At 40.7% G+C, this 18,959-nt stretch overlaps 1 protein-coding gene and 2 long non-coding RNA genes across 4 annotated transcripts in view; all 3 read right to left on the reverse strand.

The window, feature by feature from the left end:
* LOC119485879 overlaps positions 1-10,507 on the reverse strand; it is a 23,522-nt gene extending 13,015 nt beyond the window's left edge. The window contains exons 1-2 of the long non-coding RNA XR_005206394.1: positions 10,413-10,507; positions 5,869-5,870 (exon numbers count right to left, since the gene is read on the reverse strand). This is a non-coding gene — a long non-coding RNA (uncharacterized LOC119485879). The remainder of the gene's footprint in view (positions 1-5,868; positions 5,871-10,412) is intronic.
* Positions 3,964-5,113, reverse strand: LOC119485878. The gene is made up of 3 exons (XR_005206393.1): positions 4,939-5,113; positions 4,763-4,826; positions 3,964-4,021 (listed from the first exon to the last, which is right to left on the reverse strand). It is a non-coding gene; the product is annotated as an uncharacterized LOC119485878 (long non-coding RNA).
* On the reverse strand, positions 5,951-18,407 carry LOC119485877 (ATP-sensitive inward rectifier potassium channel 12-like). 2 transcript variants are annotated; one of them, XM_037765696.1, is made up of 3 exons: positions 18,083-18,407; positions 10,044-10,222; positions 5,951-8,089 (listed from the first exon to the last, which is right to left on the reverse strand). In XM_037765696.1, the coding sequence occupies exons 2-3, from the start codon at positions 10,133-10,135 to the stop codon at positions 6,451-6,453; spliced, it is 1,731 nt and encodes a 576-aa protein (XP_037621624.1). In that variant the 5' UTR covers positions 10,136-10,222; positions 18,083-18,407; the 3' UTR covers positions 5,951-6,450. The 2 variants fall into 2 exon arrangements, with proteins under 2 accessions (XP_037621624.1, XP_037621625.1); XM_037765697.1 differs by lacking the exons at positions 10,044-10,222; positions 18,083-18,407 and adding an exon at positions 9,226-9,338.
* Between the last annotated feature and the right edge of the window lie 552 nt (positions 18,408-18,959).

Here is an 18,959-nt window from a genome sequence, read left to right on the forward strand (position 1 = left end):
CCTCTGCTGAGCGGAGCTGTGTCGAGCAGCGCACAATGCTCCTCTGTCCCCCCCAGCGAGCTGCTTCACAGCTCCACAACACACAACAGCTCATTATGGAGCCAGAGATCCCCCGGCCACAGCTCCCAGTGCCTAAATACTGTCCCCTGCTGAGCACACACACACCGTCACCGGCTCTGGTCGCACAGCCCGAGGCCACAAACAGCCAGTGAGGCCGGGAGAGGGCACGTAGATATACGGGGTGTCACACACATGAAAGCCCGCGCACACACTCACCCACTTAACCTACATGAGGATGAACACACAGCACCTTATTAGGCGAGATCCAAGTCGGCCATTAGAAGTCTTAACAGAGGTCATTGAGGTCGCCCAGCTGCTCTGCCTCACGGACGCTGTTGACAGGGGGGTGTGACGGTCCGGTTAATTAACCAGCATCAGAAAGAGAGAAGGATGGGATGACAGCAGGGAGAGCGGCAGATTAATGGGAGGGGAAATGACCTGTTATAGTCGCCAGGAGACGATGTTTAAACACATAAAAAATTAAGGAGTTTCCCTCCAACGATTTCAGCCAAGAAGTTCTCACCTGGTTTGGTCTTGGGACGGATTGTAAAGAGCAGCAGGGGACATTAGAGCGTGACATCGCTCTAATTATCAATCATGTTAATGAGGAACAGTCAGAGGTTAGTACTGTCACCTCACAGTCCTGGATATGAGTCTCAGCACTGGTACTTCCTGCGTGGAGGTGTGGCTTTCCTCCAGGTGTTTCCTTCTAGTCTACGTATTAGTAGCCGTACCAAGGCGCTGGCCTCAGATCTGGACTTGGTCTCCCTGTGTGCTGTGCTCCTAAATAGTTTGACTGGACTCATTTCTCCAAAGAGGATTATTAAAGTTGATAAGTTTGTCCTCTATTACCTGTAAAGTACAAGAACATTACTCAAAATGTGAAGGAATATGAGTTCCCTGTCCACCACCCCTGTCGTTAAATCAAAATTATGTTGTGATATCTTTTGGGTTTATATCATTAAGCTGTGGTTCCCAGTTTATTATGGTGCGTGATCCCTTTAAAACAAAGCAGTGTCTGCTTGCGTGGTTGCATAAATCTATGTGATTTTACCCTCTAATCCAGGGGTGGCCAAACTTTTGCCCCTTGATGGTCATAACTGAAACTTAATGCTGGACCACGGGCCAAAAGTAAACACCTACTGTATTTAATTGTATTGTTAAGATGGAAAAGCGTACTAAGGTCCCAAGTTCCCTTTATTGAAATGCCTTTTGTCCGCGTGCTACTGCCTCTGCCTCTCCATTTTTGTTTTTACCAAACTGACTCCCTGTGCAAAGTATCACTCAGATTATGAAAAATAATTATTAATTAGGGATCGTACATATTTAAAGAGCATTTTCACCTCAAAAAATAATAAAACTGCTTATTTTTTTCTATATTTTTTCGCTAGAAATATCTGGCAGGCCAAATCGAACCTTATGGCGGACAACCTTTGGTCCGCGGGCCCAACTTTGGGAACCCCTGTTCTAAACCATCTTAAATTGTTTATTGAATAACTGTTAGGAGCCTGGCGTGGTAAAACCATACAGTTTAGATATAGATGGACGACGCATCTCCACTTCCTCCCACTGTGCAGAAGTGAAGCCAGAATATCCCGGATACGGGAGCAGCCATCTTGAGATTTTGACATCATTTGGAGCCAGAGTCTGGTACCTCGGTATTGAGGTCAACCGCCCGAACCAGTCGTGAGCCAAGCCCGGCCGCAGTTTGTCAACGAGAGAGAATCACAGCCGTCAATCATGACGTCTCACCCCCCTTTTTATAGCATCAAATAACTAATTAAAACCAAACTCATCAGACAAATGAACACTTGAACATACATCAGCGTGATACGAACTACCTAAAATGACAGAAACCATCTTTGGGAAGAATCTGTTTGACGTGTACTTTTGACTTCTTAGTTTGGAGCAGAGTGGGCTGGCTTGGGCGGGCTTTACGACCTATACTGCAGCCAGCCACCAGGGGGCGATTGAGATGTTTTGGCTTCGAGTTTGGGCAGCTGTCATGTCGTTCATCTTTATATACAGTCTATGGGAAAAACTATACAATAATTCATTATAAAAAGGAAGGATTACGGATTTCAAAACATGATACACATAATTTGATGTTGCAAATTTGCAGTTTTCACTCATCCTGAAAAAGGCAGTCTGTCAAAATGTTCTTTTTCTTATCCAATCTTGCAGCCTCTTGGAGAGGTTTGGGACCCGCTGTCCTGAAGTACTCAAAGTGCCCATTAACCAGAAAAATCTCCAAAGTTCTTGAAACTAGTAAAATTTGAATATCAGTCATATTTCCAACATCCTGATGCTGATTGTGGTACAGGGAAGTATAATCAAAATCAACAAACCCACAGAGACTAGTTCAGTGATCAATACAGCAGCATCATACGGTCCTGTGGCTCTGCTGCTCAGTGTGGTGTCGCTGTTCAACCACATGGGGGAGCTTGTACAACAGCCAGAAACACTCTGTCCTCCACATTACAGTTACATGGACATCAGTGCCTCCTGATGGTGTTTTTGTAATAAGTGCCTCTCCCTCTGTCCTCTACACTTCTCGTTTTGTCTTTCTTATTATTCCTGCCAAAACATTCCTCCTTTCATCCCCGTCCGCCCAGCGTGTCTGTGTGATGGACGTTGTAGTGTTTGTCCTTGTTTCCATGGCCGGATTAACATGTTTAGGAGCCCCAGGGCAAAAATTAGCTGTTTGGCCCCCGCTGTGTCCAACTTCCTTTCAAGTACAGTAGACAGCGCACGCTACAAAGGTCAGCTTCATGACATTTTGTATAATGTGTTGTCATGGTTGCTGAGCAACAGAGTTCATGGGGGGATCCATTTCCCATAGCAACAGGAAATCAGAAAGATATCTATATATAAGTAGATCAATGGGAGCTTTAAGTTCTTGGAGACACTAACTCTCATCTGAAAGGCTTATTGAGTTCTGACCATCTTTTCCAAGGATTTCTCAATGACATTAGAAATGCACGACTCATGGTGCATACTCATGGTTACAGTGCACGCCATGTAACCACAATGCTTGATTCTGTTGCATGCAATACCCTTTGCACTCCCCTTGTTTCCTGTCTCAGGGTAATAACGGTGAAAATGCCTGAAAAAAAAAAAAAATCCCCTAAAAAAATATGCATCTTTGTATCATATCTCACTGCCCAATGTTATGTTGTGAATAAGAAAATTAAAATAAATAGCTCACCAGTCACTCTCCTTTGTCTTTTGAAGCAGATTCAGAAAGCAGCAGAATAATATGTGAATTTTTGCTCAAGTTGAAACATTTTCAAATGCCACCCTGAGCGAATACGTATCTAAAGGCACAATCACACATGCACAAAATTAACGTTCACCTCCCATTCACTGAAATTGAAAAAGTGATGCAACTGTCGCATATTAGCATTGCTTCCGGTACGAATAGCTTTGATGCAAAATATTCATAGGCAAGTAATTTGCATTTTTGGGTTGTTTATTTGTCACGCACCCCGGTGTGTAAAGGCCTTTAGTTTAGTGTGTTAGCATTTGCTAATTAGCTCTAAATACAAAGTCAAGTCAAGTAAATTTTATTTGTATTGCCCAAAATCACAAATTTGCCTTGGCAGGGGGCTTTACAATCTGTACAGGATACGACATCCTCTGTCCTTTACAGTGCGAACCTCTCATTGGATAAGGAAAAACTCCCCCCAAAACAACCCTTTTAACAGGTAAAACAGAAAAAAAATGGCAGGAAGAGCAACAGAGGAGGGATCCCCCTTCCAGGATGGACCGACGTGCAATAGATGTCGTGTGTACAGAGTAACATAATGAAAATACAACATAGACAATCCATATGACAAAAATGAATACATATAATGTGAACATATGTGAGAAGGTGGATCCAGGAGGATGTCAAGCAGCTTTCTGGCATCGCCAAACAGATAGAGTCTGAGCAACACGACCTCCTCTCCACAAATGGAACCTATAGAGAGGACCAGATTTTTTTTTTTAGTTCACAGTTGCTTGTTAATGCAAACGTATGTTTCCCATGCCAGTAAGCCCCCTTTGGACTGAATTACATTGATAGAGAGGCTGAATCTCCTGGAGGACGGAGGTCCAGGTCCATCATGTGGAATGAGGCACCACAGCCAGGAGAGGCAGAAGGACGTCCCAGAATGGCCGATGGTCCAACACAAGTACAGCTGAGGCTGAAGGGATTGTCATTAGTTTGCAGATTTTTGGTCATAAACCAAAATATTGGACAAATTCAAATTTTGACCTTATGATGGCTGAAAAAAAAGACTTAATAATCTAGGCCTAAGTTAGATCATTGTTGCCTTGTTTGAGAGTATTAATGCTGGACCATTTAACTTCTAGCTGAGATGCACATTAAACACCAGGATCCAAGAGCCAGTTAACCATTTATTCAGAGAGGTTAATGGGTGGAGGTTGAAGGTTGAAGGATGGATAAGGGATGAAGATGTGGATGTTGTTGATTGTTCTGTGCAATAAACACATTAATTCAATATAGTACCATGCTTACCACAATTTGTAATAAAAATAAGAGGTACGTAGTCATCTTACATTATTAATGCATCGGCTTCTTAAAGGTGAAAGACTTTAACATTCTCCATCTGGAACCCAATTATAACAAACAAGTTAATACAATTTAACAAAATATACAAACACTTCCTTCTCAAAATTAACAGATTGACTTACTTACTCAATCTGACTTAAACTCACAGGTAAGTGGCCTATATTACACTGCTCCAGAACAGTAACAAGATCTATCAAGAAGGTGAATACACACATTAAATTAAGATAGAGAATATGTTGAAATAAAAAATAGACCATATGTTGTCCAAAATCAAATTATCAAAATCATTGTGAACAACTTACTGGGTTGGAAGCATGGTCTCAAACAAACGGATTTGTGCAAACAATTTGCTGGTGTGGCAGCATGGTCTCAGCCAAAAGGGATCTGAACAGAACACACCCAGCCTTTATATAGCCTCCTCTTCTCTAGACTCCTCCCCTTGTGATTAAGGTGACTCTGCTCCCTCTACCTGGTCTCACAGGATTGACTGCAGGCTTGAGATTTTGAACAATGGCGGCAGATGAAAATATAAAGAATGACAATAAGGTATCACAATTCATCCTGAGGATGAATGTCTGTAGAAAGTCTCATGACAGACAATTCATCCAATAGTTGTTAATAAGATATTTCAGTCTGGACCAAAGTGGTGGACCAACCAACCAACCAACACACCGATTGACGGAATTTGCCATCCCTTGAGCAGCCAAAACCAACTGACACCAAGTGTACCCGGGTCGTGCCTAGAAGGTAACCTTCAAATTACGACAACTTGCAAAAACTCTCGCGAGACTTGCTGCCTGACGACCTATCTTAACCTTAACCATTCAAGGTCAATGCCTAACCTTATCCATCTTGCGAGCGACTGTGTTGCCGGGGCTTTTAGGACTCCTGGAGGTCTGGGGACTCGGAGCAGGCCCGGTTGGTAGTACAGCCATGCTCGTTACAGAGAAAGAGCAACCACCCATGTTTTGATCCAAAGTGAAGAGATCTTGTGTGATAAGAAACGGGTGGTAATTAGCATGGCTGGGCTGTTGAACCTGTGAGAAAATGTGCAATAGAGACTCAACAGAGACAATTCAAGCGTTAACAGTATATAGTGTTGTTTATTAGGTGCTTTGTTCATACAAAACAACACACTGTTGCAAAGTGTTTGTATCTATTGATAAAAGTAAGAATAAAGTGCTTGTTCTTCAACTGTACATGTTGGACTAGTCGTTTGAATTCTGTTTCACGGCTCATTCAATTTATTTGAACTTGTTGTCTATCATGGAATCAAATGTGAAAAGTAACAGAACTCAGGCAGGAAGACAGAAGTTCAAAATACAGAAATCATTTATTTTTACACAGAGAAAATAAGAGTGTTGAAGTTGTGCATTTGTGTTATGCCTCCCTTAAAATAAATCTCATAACATTTATCTGATGCATAATCATTTTAAAATTAAAACAAAAGCATATCATATTTACAAAAACTTAATGGAAATCCAGAAAAAACAACTTGATGATCACACTATCATATTGAATAACACAAGTTTTCAAGATACCTCATGATTTGAGAGAAATACCCGGTCGCCATGTTTAAAAGTAGACGAGCTGTGCGTTGTTTAGATGCTGACGTTACAACTTAAAGGGTACAACACTTGAAACCATAGCAAGTTATGATCTAAAGCTGAGTGGATTCTGTGACAAACATTTTCTTCCTTCAGATGTACAGTTTAAATTGTGTCCTCCATCTTTTATATTTAAACTATCAGTATTTGGTTGGATGCACACAGACAAAGAGAGGAAACAAATGGAAGGGCAGCCATTACCATTGATTAAACTCCTGACTCTCTGCTGATGTATAAAGGTAGGGTGGGCGGTAGTCTGTCAAGGCTGATCTGATTCTCTGTGTCCAGAACACACAGCATCTCCAACGTCTGCTCCTCCACAAATGTCTCTTTGAAACCCAAGTGAATGTCATCTCTCATCGTTACCTCTCTGTCACTTCTTACATTCAGGCTCACCGCCTCCTCTTTCACATCCTCCTCGTCCTCGTCGTCCCCGCAGCACAAAGCTACCTCGTTCTCGTAGCAGAAAGCGCTGGGGGAGTGAGGGCCCAGGAGGTGGCGGGCTGCCCTCGGGGCGAATGGTGATGGAGACCGAGAGTAGCTCGAGCTGGAGGATGAGGACTGCCCGCCATGACCCGTCATCTGACTCAGTTCCCTCGCACTGCAATGAGGCGTAGATGGCACTTCGTAGGATTTATGGAAGCGGGAGTAGTCCACCTGGTAGCGTTCACCCTTCTCAAAGACCACAGGCTCAAAGCGGTGACCCCACAGGATCTCCTTGGCTAAGTAGGAGCTACGGGCCTGAGTGGTCATAGCGGTGGCCTCCACCATCCCCTCCAGGATGACCACGATCTCAAAGTCCTCCTTGAGTAGGTCGTTGCGGCTCAGATCATACAGAGGACTGCTCTTGTTGATCTTGTGGACCACCACCAGCGGCGACACCAGAAACAGCCGATCCAGCCCGTCGTCGTAGCCGACGTCAATGTCTGTTTGCTCCAAAGGGAGGTACTCGCCCTCCGCCGTCACATGCGGCTTAATGAGCTGAGCACGCACGTGTGCCTCGACGATGTGGCTCTTTCGCATGTTCCCCAGGCGCCACATGAGGCACAACTTACCATCTCGCAGAGCTATGACGGCATGATGCGAGAACAGCAAGGTCTGCGCCCGCTTCTTGGGCCGCACCATCTTTGCCATGATGGTGCCGATCATGAAGGAGTCAATGATGCAGCCCACGATGGACTGGACCACCACAGTCGCCACGGCGACTGGGCACTCTTCAGTGACACACCGGAAACCGTATCCAATGGTGGTCTGGGTCTCTATGGAGAAGAGGAACGCCCCAATGAAACCTTGTATGTGCAGAATACATGGCCGCCATTCGTCTTTTCCATTCTCTATGTTTTTTCGAGGATCCCCTTCTTTCACAGGAATTCGAAAGTTAAAATCTCCGTGAATGAGCGCCACTCCCCAGAAGATCAGGCCGAACACCAGCCAAGACAGAAGGAAGGTGGTGGTGAAAATGAGCAACAGGTAGCGCCAGCGTATGTCCACACAGGTGGTGAAAATGTCAGCCAGGTATCGTCGCGGTTTATCTTCCATATTGTTGAACACCACATTGCACTGGCCGTTCTTCTTCACGAAGCGGCTGCGCAGGCGGCCAACGCCCAGATCCAGGCCCAGACGACATGAAGGTGAAGCACGACAGCTGTTGTGGTTGATGGGCTCATTTGTGACTCTCAAAGACAAAGCCCCTCTTCCTTCATCACTTCCTGGACACTCTCCTCCTCCTTCTTCACCCCGCATACAAACCCCCGACAGCGTCTGCTGGGTCAGAGGACTGTGGCCATTGTGGAGGCCCAGGCTAGAGATCTTCAGGGCATCTTCATCTGTGGCAACGATGCTGTATCTGGAAGAACAGAAGGGGGGGGGGGATTAGTTCAGGGGCATTGGCAGATTATAAAGCCGGTCACTATTGCCACCACTGTCAAACTCCCCGTTCTTATAAGTATGATAAGAAAAAAAAAATTAACATCAGACCTGTTTGGCTGCTTAGCTAACATGTTTGACTTACAAGAGAAAAGGCTTTTAGGATGAGAAGGTCTGAAGAGTGAAGCCAATGCTGAAGTGCCTTAAACCTGCATTCTTTCTAATGGCCAGCAGGGGGCGACTCCTCTGGTTGCAAAAAGAAGTCTGATTGTATAGAAATCTATGAGAAAATGACCCTACTTCTCACTTGATTTATTACCTCAGTAAACATTGTAAACATGAGTTTATGGTCTCAATTGTTAGTTTCAAGTCTTCTTCAATACAGCATGATGTTCATTTAGTAAATTATGGTCAAAATTAGAGTCAAATAGACCATAAAGCAGGATAGCGTGGCTACCTATTGACTGACAAGTCGCTACCACGGCGTTGTCCGTGTTATTGTCTTACAACTTTAACCCTTTCACAGTGTGTTTTCAGTAAATGAAAGTTAATTGAAACGTTTTGGTCACCTAAAAAGTCTTATTGAGCGTTTGGTTGTACTTAGCTCCACCCTCTCCTGTCACTTCTGGTAGCAAAAAACCAAGATGGCGACGGCCAAAACACCAAACTTGAGGCTTCAAAATGGCAGTCTAGAAACAAATGGCCATGGGTGAAGTCACAATGACTACGTCCACTTCTTATATAGGCCTACAGTTTATAACTACAGGCCTACAGTTTATAACTAACCCATGTGTTTGGTGAACATAACGCCATCTTGGGTAACATTGGGTTGGGGTTGCTGGGGTGTAAACTTTCCCAAATCCAATAAAGAACACGACAGAGCCACCAACATCAGCCGAAGGATTGGCTTGCACACAATGGGGGAAATACTACACCATGTGTGTACTACTGGTGAACAGAGCTTTTAACAAACGTATGTTGGCAGCAAGCTAGTATTGGACTACTACTACTGGACATGCTAACAGTTGCTGCTATGTTATATCAGACAAACACACTGTATAATTCATTCTTTACACTTTCGCCACTGTGTTTTTGGTTTTGAAAAATATACATTACCCTCCAAACTCTTTAAATATAGAGTATTTCTCTTCCTACTGCTCCATGCACATTGCTTCAACATGTGGAGAAATCCATCGCTTGACAGGCCTGCATTGCCTAGATACGGTTGCTAAGCTACGATAGCAAACAGTCAATTGGATGTTTTGGTACCCCTTTCTCATAGGTCACATTTTATAAAGGGTTTATACATTTTAACTAAGGTTTATAAACCATTTACTTTATGCTTTATTGATCAGTTGTAAATCATTATAAAATCTGCAGAAATACATTTTAATAAGCTATTTATAAAGCATAATAAACTAGCACTACTAACACTAAACTCAATAAAAGATAGGTAAAAGTTAGTAAGTCATCTGCATAGAAGTATATATGTTATTGATAAAGTTTTTTTGTGATAATCCATCAAATCTGCAGTTGTAAATGTTCATAAATAGTTAGTTAATAAATGGGTTGTCATCCAGAGGCCCTGCAGCCGGTTCCATAAGGTCAGAGAGGTTAAATGGTCTAATTGAAGGTCTACCTGATGAACTACAGAGTATACATTTTTCATAACCTGGCAACCCAAATGCTGTTCTAAAAAATGGCTTATAATTGATCTATTAAGCATTAGTTAACAATATATTTACCATTATAAACCCTTTATTAAGGGTCTGATATAAAAGTGATACAGATATTTTTAATATATGCGGTAATTTTGTGATCGCAGCAGTAATTCATGACGTGAAAAGAACAGAAATAACTTAAAATGTATTTTTCTTTTCTTCAATAAAGCAGTTGTGGCCATTGACAGAGTTGATTCCACCATCCTCTCTTACCTATTGACTCGCACCGCTCCCATGGCACCGGTGATCATCAGGCTGTGTCTGCGAGGGCAGTAATGTAGGTTGGGGCGGGCAGTTCCAACCATTAAAGTACTGTTGCTGGACAGGGAGGCAGTATGAGCTCAGGTCTGTCTGGCATTCGGTATCAGCGCTGCCTTCTCATGATACATCTTCTGTGAACAAAGGAGACATAAGTTTAATCATCAGAATGGTGACAAAAGAAAACTGTTTAACAAAGATGGCTAATTCCTGGACCCCGCCAAAAAAATCAACAATGCTAAGAGTCTAGAGCCATGCTAGTAGCTCTGTGAGGTCGTACTTACACGGTGGTGCTTTGAGCTAAATGCGTCAACATGCTTTCACAATAGAGTGGTGCAGGGATGACGAATTTTTGTTGGCCAACCCAGAAGTTAGAATCGCACGGGTTCCCTCGATAAAAAGCCAATGGGATTTTTCCATTGGGAAAATGAACACCACTTTTATAATTTTTTAAAGTGTAAATGGAATCGGCAGAAGTAAAAAGCTAACGTTATAAAAAAAGAAGAAGCTATAAACGAACTACACCACGGTCGCTTGAGCGCGAGTATAAACACAAAGAGGCTGTAAAGATGAACGAGTCGGTGTGATGACGTTTAGTAGTCCCATTTAGCCGCTTCTTAGCAACTGCCTTTTTTAAGACACGTTAAATCTTCAAAATTTATGATTGGGGTATTTACTGATTTTATGTCGTAGAACAAAGCGTTAAATTCTCTTAAGCTTGTGTTAACCACAGATCTTATTTCAGGCATCTAACAAAAAACCCATTCAAACAACCCATCGACTTCCAGACGAGGGAATCGGAAGTGCTAAAATGTTAATTAATTTATGGGTTTTAGGACTTATTCCTGCATCACTCCATGGCAATGTTAACATGTTGATGTTTACAGCGCAGGTAGTGTTTACCATGGTCACCTTTGTTTAGCATGTTAGCATGTTAACATTTGATAATAAGCAGCAGTCGCCTACAGCTGAGGCTGATGGGAATGGCATTCATTTTTTATAATTTGGCCACAAACCAAAGTATTGGTTGAATTGAAAATGTGACCTGAATAACTGGACCAAATGTCATCCAATAGTTGATGAGATATTTCAGTTTTCATTTCTGGATCAACTGACGCTGTCATCCATAGTGCCACGCCGCTAGCGTGGCTAAAAATCTGAAGAATCAAATATCTCTCCCTGCAAATTTTGGCCTTGCCCTAATGCGCGGAGCAGACCAGACAGTTTTGTGTAATGAAAGCTTATTGATCAGGTCACTGCTAGTGATTAGCCGTAGGGACCTTCAGGCCAACCAGCGGTGGAAAACCAGACAGGCAGTGGAAGGGACAAAGGTCTAAAAAAGACATGAATCAGTGGTAATCTACTGTTAGAGGAACAATTGATCTGCTGTTTGGCCTGATGACAAGGTTGGAGGGCGATTTTGCCCGGCTTATTATGTCAGCAAGCTGGGAATCAAGAGAACCAAAAAGCAACGGGTTGCGTAACCAATACACGGCCAATCGTACGCAATACAAAAAGGCAACAGTAGTTTATGTTTTATTGTATGTGAATCACTTTGGCTGATATAAATTAGTTGACAATGAAAGATAGTCATGGAAAAATCTCTGATAACTGCAGTTTAAACGCCTTTGTTCAATATCGCCGTCAATAACAAGTACACGCAAACAGAAACACACTTATGCACATAAACACACACAGTCAGATTTTGATGGGATTTGATGTCATGTAATGTGCCGTGCTGTGCAACCCTTGTGTGTGTGTGATGCTTCCAGACTCTTTTTCCTGTTACACCAAGGACAGATGTTGAGAACTGGCTGCTGATTGGCTGGATGAAGAGTGATTTTCGACTGGATAATCCCAAAAGGGCAGATGATTACATCAACTCGATAACTCCCACAGCTGGAGTAGAGTGTCCTCTACATGAAGTTTCTTATAGAGTCCTTAAAGACGCCTGCCAATATGTCAATATGGTCATGTAGGTCAGTCCTACGTCAGCGCCAGCAGCAGCGTTATGTGTGGGATCAGGACAGAACAACACAGTTCACATGTCAGACTACATTGTTCTGGTGTAGCGCTGCTGAAGTTTACATTTACTTTTATTTTATTTTAATTTAATTAATTTAATTTAATTTAATTTAATTTAATTTAATTTAATTTAATTTAATTTAATTTAGTTTTATTATATTTTATTTTATTTTATTTTTGTTGTTTTACATGTTGGAGTTTTATCTAATGTTCTATGTCTTAATGTTGTTTGTTTGTTTCCGTGTCATGCCAAACATTTGGTTCATCCCACATGGAATTACAAGACACAGCTATGAATTAAACATCAAAAACATATAACATGCCTCTTCTGGTATGCAAGACCAAAAGTAAAAACCATCAGTTACAACATTAAATGTACTTCTATATAATTTTGAATAACATGTTTATGATAACATTTTAAAATAAGTTGCGCACCGAATAGCAGAAGAAAGAAAAGAAATGCTACAAGCCTAAAGTTCATCCTGATATGTTTTTTTTTTCTTCATATTCACAAAATCAATTTCTGTTTTTACCTTACTAAACAAAGCATTGCGTCATTCCCAGAGAGAGGGAAATAGAAAACCAAATGGAACTGGATTTATTATATATTTGAAATGGCTCATTGGACAAAGGTGTGGTCAATAAAGTTTTGTTGTATTTTTCCAAGAATAAGTCAGTGTTCATTCTGAAGAATGATATTAATGTTTGTCATCAGTAGTTTCATGATTCAAAATTCATATGATAGAGTGCTACAGGAATGAGTCCTAAAACCTGGAGATGAGTTAGCATTTTAGCACTTCTGGTTCCCTCGTCTGGAAGTCAATGGGTTTTTTTTAATGGGTTTTTAGTTGGATGCCTGAAATAAGGTCTCTGGTTAACACAAGCTTAAGAGATTTTAACGTTTTGTTCTACGACATAAAATACATCAATAAATAAATAAAAAAATAAAAAGTCTTGTTCATTTGCTGAACGAAACGTATAAGTATCATAAACGTGTGTTCGCCACAGAGCTCAGTTTCTGCAACAATGCAAAACCGTATGGAAAAGTCCCATTGGCTTTTTGTTGAGGGAACCAGGGCGATGCTAATTTCCTGGTTGGCCTACAAAAATACGTCATCCCTGCAGCACGCTATAGTTATACTGTAACAAATACTACCTTTGTAAAGCTGACTGTAATATGTAATGAAATGAAATGTCAGAGAGGTGTTGATTGAACTGTTTCAATTTGAAACTGTTTTGTCTACCTGTTGGTCAAAATAGGGGTGATACCGGATAATATAACGCAGTATAGTATAATGTTGTTGCCATGGTGACCATCAGGTTTACAGTATTTTATACAAACAAAAAAAAATACCAAGACAAAACCATCCACACTCAATGCCCACTTACTGGCTTGGCTTTTGGGCCCACGTGGACATGAAGTCCTAAAAGTCAGTGGTGGAAGAAGTATCAAGACCTTTTATTTAAGTAAAAGTAGAAATACTACACTGTAAAAATACATTGTTACAAGTAAAAGTCCCACGTTCAAAGTCTTATTTAAAAAGTACAAAAGTATTAGCATTAAAATATTCTTAAAGTATCAAAAGTACTCTACTAGTGATGCATTAATATGTTCATCACTAATGTTGGAGCTGCTAACGGTTGAGCTAATTTGAAGTACTTTTTTTATTATTATTTTCTATTAATAATCTGAAAATGCAAAGTAACTAGTAACTAAAGCTGTCAAATAAATATAGTGGAATAAAAAGTACAATATTTGCTTTCAAAATGGAGTGAAGTAAAAGTATAAAGTAACATAAAATGTAAATATTCAAGTAAAGTACAAGTACCTCATAATTTTACTCAAGTACAGTACTTGAGTAAATGTACTTATTTACATTTCACCACTGCTAAAAGTCCTATGTGTGAAATCATGTTGTGATTCATCTCCATGACAACCAAGCAAACTCCATCTTAAAGCTTCATAACATTATGTAGCATGTGTTGCATTATACTGGTTCATTTTACTGGTTTCATGTTATTGTTTTAGTATCTGTGACTCATCAGAGACCTAATCCATATATCTGCTTCATGCCTCCCCAGTGAAACGAGTTCACGCTTCGTCTACATTGTAATTTTATGAGAACGAAAACAAAAGAGCTGCCAGTATGTAGAAGCTAAAATTAGCTTTTCATGTTTGTGGCTCTAAATGCTGTTTAATAAATGCTGATGATTGTAAATATCTTGTGTGAATCTGCCAAAACTGTACATGGATGAATAACTGTATGCCTGAAATACGTCATTAACTCAATATTTCCACTAATGAAGCCACCTGTTGTCATTATGATATCTTAACTCCTCAGCTGAAGGGATCCCTGGGGGAGAGCGGCAGTAATCACAGTAACGGTTGATCATAGTTACTGTATTAGCCGTCTCCATAGGAACATCTCTCCTCTCTCTCTCTATGGGGCTGATTTACTGTGTGTGTGGTGATGGTTTATCATGTGAGACAACTTGTGAGGAGACGAGAGGAGACGAGAGGAAAGGGGTAAAAAGGCTTTTCCTTAAGGACCAGTGTGTAGGATTTAGGATGATTTATTGGCTGAAATGGAATATAATATTCATTACCAGAGATGGGTAGTAACAAGTTACATTACTCCATCAAGTACCATCCATCCATTATCTGTAACCGCATATCCTAGTCAGAGTTGTGGCGGAGCTGGAGCCGATCCCAGCTGACATTGGGCGAAGGCGGGGTACACCCTGGACAGGTCACTCAAGTAACCTTTTGGAGTAAATTGTACTTGTCATAGTAGTAGTTTTAATGCAGCATATACTTTTTACTCTTACTTGAGTAGATTTTTAGAGAAAAATCATTACTTTTACTCATCACGCTACTTTTATTTATTATTTGTATGCATTCATGATCCGTTAAGAGGCAGCCGCACCTTCACGTGACTCCGTTCAAAGCAGCATGGCTGAAGCTACAGCAGGAAGTACCGTTAATGTTATGGCTTTCAAATAGCGCTAGCAGCTAACAGCGCACAGTGCGGCGGGCTCCGGTTGTGAACGGTTGGTCTGAAGTCAGTACATCAGAGAGCCGAGCAAAGTCACAGTACTTTTACTCGAGGTCAGTTTCTTTGGCTACATAAACTCTGTTTTTTTTTTAGTGTATATATCACATGATAATAAGAATCGTTGTGTTTTTGTTAACATAGAATGAGCCGTTTGTATCTACATAGGGAGAGGGTCCTCTTCACGGAGTCCGCCATGTTGCTCTGCCATGTTTCTACGGTAGCCCAGAACAGACAAACCAAACACTGGCTCTAGAGAGAGACTTTATCTTTTTTACGTTACCTGAAGGCCACCGTGGCGCTCCGACACGCTTGGAAAGCAAACTAACAGCTGATTGTAACATTAAAGTGAAACTTAACGCTCGGGACACAAACAGCGGTCTCCTGGATTAAAGCCTTGTGTTGTGCTGTATTTGTTTCATCCACCAACCCACTTCAGTGTGTGTCTTTTCACTCTTTAAACTACGTCATCACACTACCAGCGCACTTTCTTCGAGCATCTACTGTTGCCATGATGAATTGAACGCCCGGTGTGTTTCATACAAGCGCTAAAGGCCAAGGGGCATGACAAAGCGTCGGTATTTGATGATGAGAACGAGCTGTGTGAGCGGAGGGTTATTCAGTTAGTTGCAATCTGCAACCACACCACTAGATGCCATTAATCCTACACACTGGTCCTTTAAATTAACCACCTGTACTCATAAAGAAGCACCGAGACCTGCAGTACACCACAGTGCTCTACAGATAAAGATTATCATTATTACGAAGACTCTGACGTAGCTCTTATTCAGGTACGTCAGAGGAACCGTTATTACAACATAATCCCACGCAAAGGAAAAGGATGGGAGGGAGACGCTGTCAAATACCAGATTACTATGTCCCTTAATCTCCCAATCCAAACAACAATATGAAAGGTGGATGGTAGTTGCTGTGTGACCCGGTTTAAGCCCTTTTGTGTAATCTGAGATCTGATGATATGAAGAGGGGAGGGAGGGATAAGGAGAGAAAGACAGAAAGGTTGTGAGGTCCTCCATGTTGGACAGAGTGTGAGAAAAAAATACAGATTAAGATGAAGAGATTATGACGTCAGATAATGTTACTACAACGTGTAATGCCATTTACAGAAAAGTAGATTTACACACACACACACACACACACACCAAAAGTGTAAATATCTTTCTAAAAGACAAAGGAACGAGTGAAAATGTGTGAGTTTTTCGGAGGCGATTTCTGGGCCTACATGTCCCTAAGGACGGCAGTGGATCCACACACAGTGTCCCACAGTAAAAATAGGGACCTGTGTGCGTAACAGGCATTTATAACTAGGAGAATTTCATATACACACACACACACACACACACACACCACAAATAACATTAAACAGTAATAGATGAACAATGGAGAGTTCTCTTCACAGGGCAAAAACAATCATGTGGTATGTTACTAAGTACATTTACTCAAGTGTTGTACTTAACTTACTTAATAAAACTTACTTGAGGAACTTTACTGGAGTATTTTTAGTTTCTGCTACTTTATACTTCTGCTGCACTAAAGTCCAGGTGCAAATAAATACTGCACTTCTTCTTACGCCACTTTTCAGATTAAGACTTTACATGTAAAACATATGTTTTGTGAATGAAATGTGATGCATTGTTATTGATTAAAGAATCCAGTTGTTAAATTAGTTTCTCCTTAAAAATGTGCTTGCATGTTATTACATAGGTAATAATAACATTCCTGTAAAACATATATGATACATATACAGTTTTATATTATAAAAAACTGTTTTAAATCTATGCATATGACACTCTGAATAGGGACTGTTTGCATAATGAGTACTTTTAATTTTTTTATTTGAATGCTTAATACTTATATAGTCTTTGTGCATCATCTATATGTACAACATCGTGTTGTTATTGTACAAAACAAATTATTGTGTAGTTCCTAATAAAGCGAAAAACAGAAAACAAAATGAAACTCCTGTCAGATAGATCTGCTTAATGATAAATACTGTGTGGTATTGCTGCTTTTACTGAAGTAAAAGATCTTAATTCTTCTTGCACCACTGCAAAAAATGAGTTATGCATATGTTCAAATCAGTTTGATAGAAGATATTCTGAGCCACACTATGAATTTGGGTCACAAGTAGCTGCCTCAGCCCCAAAATATGTTATAATAATACATTTTATTTATAGAGTTCTTTTCCCTAAACACTTTACGTGAGTAAAAATTGTCATAAAACAACGTAAATATAAATATTAATTACAAATTAAAAGCAGTTCTAAAAGGTGTTTTGAGATTTGGATGTGGACCCTGATTACTGATTTAAAATAATATGGATAAAAGTGACGTTTCCAGGAAGTCAATGGTGCAACCAGAAGTTATGACGGGGCAAGTTTGCACACTATAAACAGCAGCAGCAGCTGTGACGTGTGTGTTGGTTTCATTGAGGCCACAGGAGCTGTCCAGTGCTGAAAATCAATCCAAAGCCTGCAGGAATAATCGACAGCTCGGAGCGGAGAGGTGGTGGGGGTCGGGAGAGGAGCCGAGTACTACCCTAACCTTGAAAATGATTTTGGCCTTTAAAATCTTTTCCTTTATTTGTTTACACTCCCCAGATTTTTTTTTACAGTCGACTTACTCAGCCACATGAACGTTTTGTTTAAGCATTGATTGTGTTTTCTGAGTTAGTTAGAAAGAACAGGGACGCACAAACTAGTGCAGGACTTACTGAGGTGGAGGGTTCTTATTATTGCAGTTTAAAGTGGATTCAGGAAAGTAAACAAGTTATAATTCTTCATCATAACAAAATAAAAAATGCCTTTTTGGGGTTATAAGTATTTTCAAATCTTCCCCGTAGAGCCAACAGATGTTACCACAAATAAAAAATAAGAATATGAAGCTGTAAACTCTTACCTTGGTGTTACAGTAGACTGAATCACTCGGAGACTAACATTGGTTTCATCCTCATAATAAAGATGTTTGAGTTGTTGTCTCCTCTTCTTTTCCTCCTTGTTTTTTCCTTCAATAAACAAACAGCTTTTCCATAAATGTGCTCCCAGATTTCTGTTGCACAAACTTGTACATGTCTCCAGTGTGAGCTTTGTCTTGTTGCTCCATAGTGGCTGAACAGAGTCGCTCCTGCCTGGTGGTGGTGATGGTTGTGCATCTGCTCCGATCCCTGCCAGTGTGTGTGTGTGTGTGAGTGTGTGTGTGTGTGTGTGTGGGAGAGAGAGAGACAGGGAGAGAGAGGGAGAGAGAGATAGAGAGAGAGAGAGAGTGAGCGCTCTGATTATGTTCCTATTTATATATATGCTATTGTTTTCCCCAGAGTGTGGAGATGTGGATTGTATAATTTAGACTTTAGCCCACTCAGACTTGCTCTGACATCCAACAAAACACACCAGTGAAGACTATTGTAATCCTACAAGACTCTGTAGGAGTGTTTCTGAGGCATTTTACAGAGTGTTTGTATTGACTCTCTATGGTACAAAATGGGGTTTATTCTGGTCTCATATTGCATTATGACAAGTATTAAATATACTTAGTGTATAACTGTGGCAATCTACAGTAAGTTAATAATGATTTTGAATGTAATGTTTTAAAAATATATATATAAAAAGCTGCATTTCTTAATCATAAAGTGTTTGTTGGTGGCCTTACGTCAGCTTTTCCATGACCAAACAATAGGGGAGAGGCTCTTCAGCCGTTGATCAACAGTTGAGGCTTGAGTTTTTCCTTTTTCATACAAAAGCTGACTGATTTTAGTTTAGATTTTGATGGTTTCAGATCA

The sequence above is a fragment of the Sebastes umbrosus genome, chromosome 3 (assembly GCF_015220745.1).
Source record: "Sebastes umbrosus isolate fSebUmb1 chromosome 3, fSebUmb1.pri, whole genome shotgun sequence".
NCBI lineage: Eukaryota > Metazoa > Chordata > Actinopteri > Perciformes > Sebastidae > Sebastes > Sebastes umbrosus.